The sequence below is a fragment of the Sus scrofa genome, chromosome 13, assembly GCF_000003025.6.
Source record: "Sus scrofa isolate TJ Tabasco breed Duroc chromosome 13, Sscrofa11.1, whole genome shotgun sequence".
In the NCBI taxonomy this organism is placed as follows: Eukaryota; Metazoa; Chordata; class Mammalia; order Artiodactyla; family Suidae; genus Sus; species Sus scrofa.
Window position 1 is genome coordinate 193,708,825 of NC_010455.5, and position 14,405 is coordinate 193,723,229.

The window sequence follows — 14,405 nt, forward strand, 5'->3', positions numbered from 1 at the left end:
AAAAAAAAAAAAAGAATAAACCAGAGTATTTGGAGAACTATATATAAGTCAGAATCAAAGGAATTTTGAATCTGCAATAATTAGAAGAAGATGAAGCCAAAGATGTAGGAGGCAGAAAGACAATGAAGAAAACCAGATGTCAGGATAAGGGGTTTATATTTTCCTGTAATGAGACTAGATCATAGGAAGCCATCAAAGGCTTAAGTAGAAGTGAAATAGGATTCAGTTTGCAATTGGGAAAGACATTCTGGTGGAAATATGTTCACGGGAAGAGAGCGATAAGGAGATCATTCCTAATCTTGCTAAACTTGCCTTTTCAAAATAAATTCCACCAAAGGCTTTTTGGGTCTCTCAGCTACAAAAGATCATAGATATCAGAGATCTAGAAAGCAGGTTGAGGAATTAGCCCTCAAGCCATTCCCCTACTGTGAGATAAGATCATATAGTGGAGTGTACCATGTCCTAGTCGCTTCCCTCGCAGGCAGTTGAGGTTGGTCATGTGTGTATTAAAATAAGACAATGAAAGAAACTGAAGAGCCAGATTCTTAATTCTGAATGAAACTCATTTATTGCAACCCACACCGAATACATTCTTTCCACACCTGAGTGGCATTGAATAGCATTGTAAACCAAATCATTTTACCTTAAGGAGAGAGGAAACAAAGATTAAAATGTGAAAGGAGCAGCTTTCTTTGGATCAGGCACAGGACAATCAAGAAAAAGCAGTCACGACTAGGAAAGAAGCAAAAGTCCATGGAGTTTGAGTTTTTGTCTTGGGTCCTCAGGTGGATCATTATCTGGAACAAGGAAGCTACTGGCCTCCCCAGGAAGAGCAAGATGGATGACAAGTATTGACTACATGTGTCAGAGGTTGGCATCCGCCGAAAACGGGATACAGAGGTCTGAGGCTGCCGGACACAACGCTAAGGTGGTGAGGACCACAGGGCAAACAGCCCTGGGGGCGGTATCCAGGAGTGAGGAGGCTCAGGGGCCGGCCGCTGCTGAACACGTAGTTCAGAGGTCTACTGGATACTGAGAGGCAGGAGCCAGAGGTGTGAGTTACAGGAAGAAGACTGATTCCTCGGCAGGGTCTGGGCACGTAGCACGCAGTGGAAGGGCAGCTGGAAGTCTCACAGTTGCTGGGCTCACAGCTGGCTGGCTGGCAGCTGGCAGGTTCACTGCAGGTCTCTTGGCCATTGTTCAGGATCCAGGTACGGTCTTGACAGCTACTGGGCACGCAAAGGACATCGCCACCACTCACATTTGTAGGGCAGAGGGCAATGGATGAGGAGAGAGGGATATGACAAGGATTCCTGAGGGATCCCAAGCTGTAGTTTCCGGAGCAGTAGTTGTGGCAAGCCATAGTGAGATTTCGGGAGTAGGTGGCTGTTGATAGAAAGAAGTGAGTGTCTTAGGCTTCTCATTCAACTTGCTCCTTTATATACCCACAGAAGGTGGTGATTTTGTACACAACCTCTTCCTCCTTGCTGTATGAAGCTGCATCAGAACACTTTATTATAGCCCAGGAAGTAGTGCTGCTGCCTCCCATAAAACTGTAGGTTTCTTGCAAGGCCTTCCATTGATTAAGTATATCTATAAAGCAGTGTGACCCTATTTTAATAGGATCTCTGCTTCTTAAATTATGCAACCAAAACAGACATGCTGAAGGTCATGCACTTATGTTTTTATAGCCACTACTGCATAAACATTCTTAGAATTCCTCTCAGAATTGTCTTTAAAAGTTGTAGTAAACTTCTTTGAAAGGGTGACAAATTATCTCTTTTTTGGGGGGAAATTCTATGCTTTTTGGAAATTGCCAAAAGTGAACAAAGACATGACATGTTTCATAGTTATCATAGGCTTATCATTTCATGGTTACTCATGTTCCAACCCCAAACTAATATTCTTGGTTAAAAAAAGAGAGAAGTTAGACATAATGAATAAGGCATAGAAATGGATTGGTTTTGCTTCTTACATTGATTCTGATGTCAGTTAAGAGGCACTTATAAACCGCTTGTACATAACAGCATCAGAATAAATGTAAAGCATTCCTAAGTATGAATACTTCAAAGGTAACTTGGGGATATATTTTCTGGTAAAAAATCGGTTTAAAAGATACATGATTACATTTAACCTCAACGATCTCACTGTATTTTTCATATACCAACATACCTAGTGGCTCCACAGGCTATTTTAGCAGAAATTGTAATTATCTGCTGGATCTAAGTTTCAATTTCCTCTAGCTAAAAACTCAGTGTAAATCGCAACGCTTTGTCCTATTTTTACATAAATGCAATTATGTTGTAAAAGAATAAAAAATCTTATAATCTTTATGATTTGGGGCAGAGAGATTCTAAGAGTAGTATAATGTAGAAAATTTCAATGTGCCAAAATTTGTGCCTGGCTTTATTTTAGAATCCTGGTAGAAAGTGATTTCCTACCAAAATATCTTTATTTTTTTAAAAAGTCATGTTTTTTTTTATTTCATATAAATAAATAAACTGAGTCAAATTGAAAGTTTGATTTATGTGCAGAATATTCTTAATACAAATAAATAAATTTGGCTCAGTTTAAATTATGGATCTTCCTGGAACAGAAGCAAATAAAATTTCTTTAAAAAGAAGAAATGGCATGACATTTTTCATAGTTGTTATAGACTAATCATTTCGTTGTTACACATGTTCCAACCAAAAACTAATATTCTTGGTTAAAAAAAAAAGAGAAATTAGACACAATGATTAAGGCATAGAAATGGATTTGGTTTTGCTTCTTACTTTGATTCTGATGTCAGTTAAGAAGAGGTTATAAACTGCTTATACGTAGGCAATAGCATCAAAATAAATGTATGGAATTCCCTTCATAGCTCAGCGGTTAAGAACCCAACTAGGATCCATGAGGATGCAGGTTCGATCCCTGGCCTCATTCAATGGATTCAGGATTCGAGATTGTCGTGGCTGTGGTGTAGACTGGCAGCTGTAGCTCCGATTTGACCCCTAGCCTGGTAACCTCCATATACTGTGGGTGCAGCCCTTAAAAAAAAAAAGAAAAGACAAAAAAAAAATGTAAAGCATTCCTAAGTATGAATGCTTTGAAGGTTATTTGGGGATATATTTTCTGGTAAAAATCAGTTTTAAAGACACATAATTACATTTAGCCTCAACGATCTCACTGTATTTTTCATACACCAACATACCTAGTTGCTCCACAGGCTATTTTAGCAGAAATTGTAATTATCTGCGGGATCTAAGTTTCAATTTCCTCTAGCTAAAAACTCAGTGTAAATCACAACGCCTTCTCCTACTTTTATGTTCAGTGGATATGCCCACATTTATGAAGTCTCTCTCTGTCCTGGGGTGGAATCTGTGAATGGAAGATTTTTTTCTCTATGGACTAAGAGGACTATTGTACCATGAAGGCTAGAAATATGAAAAGAAAATGATATAGTCTCTGAGGTCCCTGGCTAAAATGTTGAAAGCACCTCAGTGTTTTAGGTCAGATAATATTAACCTTGGATAATTCGTACCTGAAGCGTTTGATGAGTCCTCCCAGCTCCAATCACTACCCTGCCTGCTTTCATCACCTGATACTGTTTGCACGCATTGGGAGAGTCTTCTTGTGAAATCCTGGATGCAACAGCTATATATAACTAATAGGTACAGCCATATATAACTGAATGCTTATCAGTTTTATAGGTTGATGCTCTTTCTGTCTGCTCTTCTCTATTACAGGCAAAGTCCAACACCTGCATCATTAATGAATCAATATATTTGTATGTATTTATGTATATGTATAGGTTATGTTGTATGTGTACATGGATGTTTTTCCACGCAGAGAAGGACTGTGGGATAAGAGGAAGCTAGTATTTACTTAGTGTGTACTCTGAGCAACACATTGCAGCATGCATACCCATGTGCGTGATGTCAACTTAGCCTCAAAATTCTTTACAGTATATTTGACTACGACATGTATTCGTATGAGAAAACCTAAGATATAGAAAGTTGCAGTACATGATATGAAGAGAAACATTTGCACAAAGGGGTTCAAAACGTTTGAACATTTGTGTGGTGATTCTAGACCTCTAAAATGCTTTATCTCCCATCATCCAATACAGCAGTACACAGAGATACACTGATACCATCATTTACTAACTGGGCAATTTGCATAATCACGCTGATCCTCACACACTATCAGTATCTTTTCATAAAACAGTGGAAATGTTAATAGTGACTATTTCAGTGCCATTTTAGGAAATGCTGAGACGTAAGAAAAATTAAGTATAAACTGCAAAGCGCTATACCAGAATAATTTACTTTTTTGCCTTGGGATTCTTAACTCATTCCAAAGAGAACCACCTTGGTTTTGATTCCTTTACAGCACCTCCAAGAGACTCTCATTTTTCTGTAGTGGGTGGGTGACACTGTAAAAATATTCACAGAATTTCAAATGGCCTGAGTTTAAGTTGTCCCCAGCTATAACAAATGTTGAACTGTTGTTATTTGAAAGTAACCATCTCACCAACAAAAGAAGTCATATGGGCATAACAGCAAGTACCTCATTAGTAGCCTCTCATAAAACTACATTTTTCAGGTTCTTCTGATGCAAGAGCCCAGGGTAGACTGAGAAACTATATATCCTATGTGTTCCTACAGGTTTACCCATTTTGTTGCTTTTGCTTCAATGAACTGTGGCTCCTTACTTCTACTCTAAAACAAAGAAAGAAAGAAACAAACAAACAAACAAAATGATCCTTAATTTCTCTCTTTCTTGGACACAGAGAATCATCTGAGCATTGCAACAATAAAGCTATGCCAATAAATAGCATTTTGCATTCATTTCTTCATTTCACAAATATTTATTGAACATCTTGTGTGTGAAAACATTGTGATAGATGCTGAAAATGAGGCCAAGATACTGTTGATTTCTGCTCCAAGACACGTTCACGGTGCAGATGTGTTAGGATAGATACACAATTTGTGTCAGTGTTTAATAACTGCTATATATAGTATATTGACAAGGACAAACATCATTCACCAGCTTTACTTAAAGTTGGCTTTGGATATTAACTTTGAGTGATGGCAGGAAATGGCAAGGGTTTGGGGGAAGGTGAGGACACTTCAACCTGTGGCAAAAGGTACAGTGACAAAAAAATGATATCACAACATTTTCAATGAAGGGTTCTTAGAGGCAAGTTGGAATTAAACTTAGATTCACATGCTAAATCGAATTCAGCCATCAAGGGAGTGGTGGAGTTTGTTCTCATGTAATGTTTTTCTCCTTGATCTACTAAAATTATGTCTTTTTTATCCATTTACTCTTTCCATCGTCACTATCAGCACTCCATTTAGATTTCGTTCCCCTTTGGTGAATACATCCATGTCTTACTGCCATCCTGACACCTATCTCTATTGTCTTTCCTTTAACTTGAATACTGTGTTTAGATTAATTCTCCTAAGATTAATTTTATCATATGACTCTCTTACTCAAAAATGTCACTGACTCTCTTTTGCCCATAGAGAATTGTTCAAACACTGGATTAGCCCTCCTCTGCTTTCCAAGAGTGATTCTGCCTATTCTTTTCATGTTTCCAATTATTCTACATCTTTTCTCATTTCACATCATCTCTTCATTCATCCTATCTTCCCTCTCCTTTGGAATAATCTTTAATTGTATCCATCATTCAGATCACAGGTAAATTAGCCCCTCCTTCATAAGTACTTTTCTACCAACCAAAATCCCTCCAACCTTAAATTTTTGTAATTATCATACCTATTTCACACACACACACACACACACACACACACACACTCTTTTGCATTGCAAGAAAAAACTTCTTTTCACCTGTCTTAGTTTCTGAATGTATTATAGAACCCTTATTATCTACTATTGACTGAGCATGTTTTATGTGTTTTACACGTATTAACTGATTTAATCCTCACAGCATCCCATTCAACTAGGTATGATCATTATTCTTGATACATGTAAAGGAACATAGTTGATCCCTAATAAATATTTGCTAACATCATAGCACTCATAAAATATAACATGTTTTATCAAATAAAAATTGACTTTTACTTAGTCAAGTCAGTAATCTCCGTTAAATACTTTTCTAACTATCCATTTTCACCAAGGAAAGTCAACTTTCAAGGAATATAAAAGAACATGGAAACAGAAGGAAATTCAGGTGAACTTAACATGCTTTGTCAGATTTTTCCTGCTCATTCTAATATTGATTCATATTCATCTTAGCTTGGCTTTGAGAAGACAATCAGTTAGTAATCTCGAGTCAGTATCTTGCAATCTTCAGCATAATGAAATGTCCTAATTTTAGCATCTCCTGTTGGATGCCATGTGTAAAATCATTCATTTACCATCAATTGAAAGAATTAAGTGATGAGAGTTTGGGGTGACTGACAAAGTTGTCAATCTGTAATCTACTTTCAACTGAATTTTTATTATAACATTCTTCAGTGTGAAGTCCATGATTTATACACGATTTGAACAAAATCCGCTACAGTCTTTCCTACTTTATTTATACACAAAAACCTTCCCTGGATGATGTTAGGAAATTGTCTGGGTTAATTAACACATCCTTTTATACCTGTATTAAAAACAGTGTAGGTGGAAGTATCCCTTCCACAATTCATAGTTAAGCCTTTGTATAGTGTCCCTTTCACCTTATTAGCTACTATTTATTGAGTCCTTATTACCTACTAGACATAGTTCTATGTGTTCTACATATATTAACTAATGTAATCCTCACAACATCCTTATCTGAATGGCTTGATTTCCTTCCCTTTGTCAATATATTTTATCAGCCATATTAAGCATAATTGATGTACAATAAACTGAGCATATTTATGTATGTATATACGTATGTATTATGTATTTTTTAGGGCTGCACCCGTGGCATATAGAAGGTCCCAGACTAGGGGTTGAATCGGAGCTACTACAGCTGCCAGCCTACATCACAGCTTACTACAATACCAGATTCCCGACCCACTAATCGAGGCCCGGGATCAAACCCGCATCCTCACGGATACTAGCTGGATTTGTTTCTGCTGTTTCTGGGAACTCCAAACTGAGCATATTTAAAGAGGACTGTTTGATGTTTTGACATTTGCATAAATGCCAAATCGAGATAATAATATGATATTCGTTATCTCTCAAAGATCCTCTATGCCCTCTTATAGTTAGTTCTTCTCTCCCACCCCTCTTCGTCACACGCCACCCCTGCCTGATCCCCAGGCAATCCTCGATCTTCATTATGCCATTTTGGATTAGTTTGTATGTTTTAACATTTTATGAAATGAAATGAAATTATATAGCATATGTATCTTTTTTTCTTCTTTCTTCCACTAAGTATAATTATTTTGAGATTCATCCATGGCGTAGTTTGTTCCTTGTATTGCTGTGTAGTGTTCTGTGGTGTGGATGCAAATAATACATTTATTCTTTCATATGTTGATGAATGATTGGGTGGTGTGCAGTTTTTGGAAACTACAAACACACATGTTTTTGAATGGATATATACATTGAATTCTCTTGAGCAGATACTCAGAAGTGGAATGATGTGATTATATGAGGAGTCGATGGTTAACTTTTAAGGATCTGTCAAACTGTACCAAAGTAACTGAGTTATTTTATCTTCCCACCAGCAGGGTATAACAGTTCAAGCTGCTTCAAAGTTTTTTCCACCATTGATACAGGTACACTTTAAAAAATTTTAGTCAATTCTGTTAAGTGTCTATAGCATTGTTTCATTGTGGTTATGCATTGCTAGTGACTGATGATTCTGAGCATAGTCATTGCTTATTTTCAATCTGTATATCTTCTTTAGTGAAGAAACTCCTCCATATTTTATCTATTTTTTTTATTGGACTGTTTGCCTCCTCATTGTTGAGCTTGGAGTGTTCTTTGGATATTTTAAATACAACTCCTTTTTTAGGTATATGATTCCAAACATTCCATACTAGTCTGTGGCTTGTCTCTTTACTCCTGTAATAGTGACTTTTTGAAGAACCAGCATCTTCAATCTTGATAAAGTTCAGTGTATTAATTTTTAATTTTTAGATTATTTTGATGCTGTATCTAAGAAATTGTTGCCTAACTTCATATCCTAAAGGATTTTCTTCCTATGTTTTATCCAGCTAATTTTTTTGAAATCTAATTTTGAATTTAGTATCTACTTCCCTTTTCCCCTTCTATTTCCCAGTGTGATCCTTCTTAAGCCTCTTCATCTGCATTCTTATCAGTCTTCATTTCACTAATTTTAAGCATACAATTAATAGTCCTACATGAATTGCTCTGTATAAATAGTTACAGGATTCTTTCTTTCCTGATCTCTGTTCCTGTATTCACAATTGTCTCTTAGATCATTCCACTGGGACACCTTGTACTTCAAATTAAATATTTACATGTACATAGTGCTTGCTCTCAAGTTGATTCCTCCTCCCAAAAACTTTGTATCTTCTTACGGTACCAAATTCTCTCAGTCACATGGGTTTAAACTAATTATAAAACTATCCTCATGAATACTTCTATCTCCATCATATTCCCAACAATGAGGTAGACGGTGAAATTTAGCTCAAGTAATATCTCTTCCTTGGTTGCAGTCATCTTGAACACTTGTGTATTGCCCACAAAATAAAATCAAGTGTCTCTAATGACATTCAGAGCTTTTCAGTATGTGATGCCAACATACAGTGCCAAGCGTAAGTCCTGCAGGTCATTTTTTTTTTTTTTTTTGGATGGTCCTATCTGTCACTGTCAGTATTCACTGAGAATGAATGACTCAGCAACATTGCTGGTTTTCTCTTTGCTATTTTAAATGCTTTTCCACTTATCTCTTCTTATAAACATTCTACTCATTCTTTATTGTTCAAGTCAAACATAAAAATTACCAGGAAGCCTTCATTTCTGCTCTATCAGAAATTCTTTTCCCTTTGAACTCATATCTATGCTACATATCTCCTATTATAGTAATGATTTCATACCTTATATTTTATTCAATTTCTATTTTAGTCTTGCTTCCCAGTAATTATAATTCCCAGTAATTACATTAAAGGCATTATAACCTTACTTTTGTTTATATTGCTCAATAGTCCAACATACTATTTTTTGTAAATTTTTATTTAAAAAATAAATGAAAATGCTTTAGTAAATTTTTCATCTATTCATTTCATTCAATTTATTTTCTCTTACTTTATCTAAAATATTTCCTTATTCATTGAAGTATAGTTAACATGTATTAGTTTCTGGTGTATAGTAAAGTGATTCAGATATAAATACGTATATCTCTATATATACATACATAGACAGTTATAGATATCTGTATATGTATCTATATGCATAGCTCTACCTGAGATGTATATATCTGAATCTTTTTCAAAGTCTTTTCCATTATAGGTTTATATTAGATTGAAGACTTGCATGAAGATCAATGTATATCATGGTAAATGGCTGTGGAAGAAAATTTATCAGAGATTGGCACAGTCCATCTTCATTTAAAATCATACTTTCTGATGTTTCCCAATCTGTTCATTTGGATGCAGATCTATATCTCCAATCTTTTTGGCCATTAGTTTTATAAATTACAACCAATCATTATTTCTGATTTTTTGAGAGCTTTTCACAGAGAAAGCAAAGATTTACTCTAAACCTAGGAAAAAAGAGGCCCAGGTCTATTATGCTTGTTTTGGATTTTCCTGTAAAACTCACTTTACAGCCAGAAGAACACAGTCCACCTCCAGGTCACAGAAGACTCTTGTTCAGCTACTCCTTTGCGTAGTGTAAGTACCACTTCTGGCTTTGTTTTGCCCCAGACTCTCTAGGCACACAGGAACACTAGGAAGAGACTTTACAATTAAAAAAAAAAAAAAAAATAGAGTGTAAAACTTTTCAACTTTTTTTCCTTTCTTTCTTTCTTTCTTTTCTTTCTTTCTTTCTTTCTTTCTTTCTTTCTTTCTTTCTTTTCTTTCTTTCTTTCTTTCCTTCTTTCTTTATTTTGTCTTTTGTCTTTGTTGTTGTTGTTGTTGTTGCTATTTCTTGGGCGGCTCCCGCGGCATATGGAGTTTCCCAGGCTAGGGGTCTAATCGGAGCTGTAGCAACCGGCCTACGCCAGAGCCACAACAACGCGGGATCCGAGCCGCGTCTGCAACCTACACCACAGCTCACGGCAACGTCGGATCGTTAACCCACTGAGCAAGGGCAGGGACCGAACCCGCAACCTCATGGTTTCTAGTCGGATTCGTTAACCACTGCGCCACGACGGGAACTCCTGGTTTTGTTTTTAATAGAACATGAGATCAAAATAGCAATGCTAAGGCTTGTCAGTAACTCAGCAGTCCCACTAAAATCAATAGGTGCTTTTTAGGAGTTTGTCTTTGGCCAACATTTATTCTGCCGGAGAGAAGAGCACTTGGGGACAAATGAAGACTGAGTTTCCTAAAATATTTTTTCCTCTGAAGCATTATTTTATAACACTTCATGAAATATAGAGAATCACTCTTCTTCAGTTGAAAGACTGACATTTAAGTGATTCAAGCCTTTATTCTGGTCTCTATTACAGGCTATTCCAAGATTCTGAGAAAAGACTCTGTGTGTGTGTGTGTGTGTGTGTGTGTGTGTGTGTGTGTGTGTGTGTGTTTTCAAACTGAGGATAGTTTTTTCCTAAAAGTTTCCTCATAAATTTGACAACCTCTCATCTTGTTCCTTGACAAATCCTTCTAGAGATGGTCTTATTTTATATTTAATCTGTGATTAAATGCTCTGAAAACCTGAGAAGTGGTTTATCATAAATAGTAACTATATATATATTTTTTCATGTTGGAACCAGGTAAAGGAGATATGTTCCACTCCCGTCTACCTTGTATCACCAGGATTTCTTCTCCAGAGGAATGCAGGTTTATTCTGGGGGGGAAAAAAAAAAAAAGGAGGACTCTTTCCTATCTAACATGCTTGTGGATTGGATAATGCAGCAAATGACCCTTTAACTTGAAGTCCTAAATCAGTACATTCCTTGAAAGTATTATGAAACATCACTAAGACTGTGGAAGGTCCGATTTTTATAATAAATAACGTAGTACCTTTCATAAAATCATCAAACCTAGCATTTCAACATTAGGTTTGAGCATGAATGACATGAATTCATGCTTTTAATAGTCATGCCAAAAATTGAAGAAATGGAGAAACTGAAAATGTTCAAGCTAGACTGAATGTATTACAGGACATTTATTATCTACCTTTCCTGTTCAGTGATGATTTTCTTTTGATATATTGACCTGGAAATCAGAATACCAAAAAATAAAGTATTGCTAGGCCTAATATCTAAGCCAAAAGCAAGTGGTTGTGACGTTTAAAGAATTTTCAGCCAGAAAAAGTAGGGTTGGGGGTGGGGGGTGGGGTTGGATGAATCACTTAGTCTGCTGTGATTGTTCTGGGCCATTTATCTGCTCCTTTCCTCACAAATGCTCACATACTTTCTTGTCTTTCCCCTTGGTGATACGAATGCAATGTTGACAGAGACAGGGCTTCCTGGATGAAGAAAGAAGACCTTCCAGGTTGATTAATAGAATTTGAGGGAAGCTAATTGGAATCATGGGAATATGTTGACCAAATTGTATGGTCAATGGATAATTATTTTATTGTCTGTTCATGGTCTGTTAATTAGCACCATGTTGTTTGTCAATAAGATGGTAACAGGGAGGGGATTGAAAGCCAACTACTGGGAAACGGATTCAAAAACAGCTGACCAAATGGTACCCTGATTTGAGCAAGAGGGACTCTTCGCTCATCTGGCCATCACTCCCAAATTCGCCACAATGCAATAACTAGTACAAAGATTCATCTGAGTCAGCAGAAGTTTCCACTCATTTTTCAGACAAAAGTTACAGAGATGTGCATCTCCCCTGAGCTTGAAAGGAGAATAATTCAAAACTACGATCAAAAACTAATTAAATTGTTAGAACCTTGTCTGGTTCTCTTGGGGGGTTAGGAAGTGGTGTACTCCTTCCTGTGGGACCAGTTGGGCCATCTCCTAGCTCATCCCTTCCTGTAGCCTAACCACTTAGATCTATTGGAAAAGATGATAAAAGGTTAACAGTGGCTCTCTCAGGGAAAATTCTAGAAACAGTCAAACTGTGGGACCACATAGGTGAGGCATTATGTGTCTCAGATTGGGATTTAAGATGACCCGTGGTAGAATGAAAACGGACTTAGGTAAATTCTTGCAGTCTGCCCCACCAACTTGGAAATCTCCTTTAGTTCTTAGGCTGAAACAAGGTGAGTTAAAAACGGATGTTATGTTAATAATGAGAAGTGGATAATCCAGATTAAAGTGTATTCCTTAAAGAAAGGCTGCTATAGCGTGTCTAATCTGAGGCAGCCAAAATGACAAACCTTGTGATCCATAGCTGGAAAGCAGTAGTGTTTAACTACCGAGTCAAAGGATTCTCAAGGTTTGTTTGTTTATTTATTTATTTACTGCTTTTTTTTTTGTAGGGCCACAAGTATACCATATGGAAGTTCCCAAGCTAGAAGTTGGATCACAGCTGCAACTGCTGGCCTCCACCCCAGTTCATGGCAACACCAGGTCCTTGACTCACTGAGCGAGGTCAGGGATCAAAGCTGCATCCTCATGGATACTAGTTGTGTTCATTTCTGCTGAGCCATAATGGGAAGTCCCTCAAGGTTTAAACAAATGGAATCAGTAAAATGCTGCTGCTGCCCCATATTGGGGCCTTGGATGAACTAAAACCATTTTTAGAAGATTGACCTCTTGTAGGTGCCTTATTGCTAAAAATCAGAAGTAAAGGCAACTTGGTCACTGGTGCTGCCCTCCACTCTTGCCCCCACCTCTCTCTTTCTCTCTCTTACTCCCCATACTCAATGATTCCCCTCTCTCTCTCTATCCTGATATTACCCACATTGAGGAGAAAGATGACTTAGGTGGGGACCAATATCTCTTTTTCCTCAAGGGAGATTGGGACCATAAGTGCTCCTTTAAATATGCCAGGGAACTTCTGGGGGGAAAAAAAGGATTTAAATTTTTGTAGCACTTTTCATTATGGTGTCCAGGTCACCACCCTGTCCCATGGGAAGAGGGGACATACTGGGATTCGGCTAATGAGATTTTGGAAAATATCACTGTAGGAAAGAGGAAATAATATGACCTTTCATGTGGGGGGTTTGGGGTCATTTCAACAATATAGCTGTTGTTGCAAGTGTTATAGGCCTATACTTCCCAATTCCATCAGTTCCAGAGAAATTCCCCTGGATCGTAAAGGACTGTATGTATAAAAGTGCTGTTAGTAGAGTTCCCACTGTGGCACAGTGTGTTAAGGATCCAGCATCACTGCAGTTACAGTGTAGGTCACAGCTGCAGCTTAGACTTGATCCTTGGCCCAGGAACTTCCATATGCTGCAGGTCTAGCTAAAAAAGGGAAAAAAAAAAAAAAAAAAAAAAAAGAAGAGGAAGAAGTGCTAGTCATTGGTGTCCCTTCAAGCTACAAGTCTCAAAATTGGAGGCTTTGACAACGGGAGACAGTCCCTCTCTGTTTAACACTGCTTGAAGACCCATTAATAGTTATCTTACTGAAATACTGAATGAGACAATAGACTTGGTTGCAACACCTATTTTCAGATTATTCAGAGTAGCCAGTAGAGTGGCATACACACAGAAAATTAATCAGAAGTGGTGCAGTTTAGAGACCAGTGTTGGCTATTTGGGGGAAAAAAAGTCCCCACCGTTATCTCCTATGTCTGCATGTCTCGAAAGTAGAGTAACAGCTTCCCTCTGTTCTGAAGTATATTTTCAAACATGTTTGTATAGCAAACAGTCTTGGAAAATACAATATTTCTCTCTGGGGCAACGACAGGCATGCCTACTGTCCATTCTCATGTCCATGATTCATTTTTGAGCTCAAGATTCCTCTGCTGTAAAATAACTCACTGTGCATGCAGTTATCATCTGGCCGTTCTACTCTTGCCTGCCCTTTGGGAACTGAGGCTCAGGAAAGGCTGCACATGCTAATGCTCTGGCTTCTGCTATTGTCACGAATAATAAAGTCTTTGTCTTTGATCCAGGTGTCACATGTCTTTTGCCAGCATCCATGAAGCTGTGACAGGCTAACTTGTTGTTAGCTTGCAAATTGGGTACAATCTCAGACCTCTTGTGGTTCTCATTGCCCCTTCCAACAGATTTCTCCTTTCTAGTTGAATTGGTGGCAATGCAATGTGAAAACTCAATCTATTTGTTTTAGCAATAATTTAATAAAACAGAAACTTTAATAGAAATTCAATAGTCATAATAGTATGGAAATAATGACGTCAAACTTATGCGGCAGTAACTAGCAGAGAGCAGTTAAAGTTATTAGATGATAAATAGCTTGATGGCATATTGAAAACAT

At 37.4% G+C, this 14,405-nt stretch overlaps 1 protein-coding gene across 1 annotated transcript; it reads right to left on the reverse strand.

Moving 5' to 3' along the window:
* On the reverse strand, nt 543-1,930 carry LOC100624997 (keratin-associated protein 26-1). The gene has a single exon (XM_003358907.4). The coding sequence runs from the start codon at nt 1,361-1,363 to the stop codon at nt 812-814; it is 552 nt and encodes a 183-aa protein (XP_003358955.1). The 5' UTR covers nt 1,364-1,930; the 3' UTR covers nt 543-811.

What these genes read in the sequence shown, in the direction of transcription:
- LOC100624997 (XM_003358907.4), bottom strand. Translation starts at nt 1,363, where the DNA reads ATGGCTTGCCACAACTACTGCTCCGGAAACTACAGCTTGGGATCCCTC.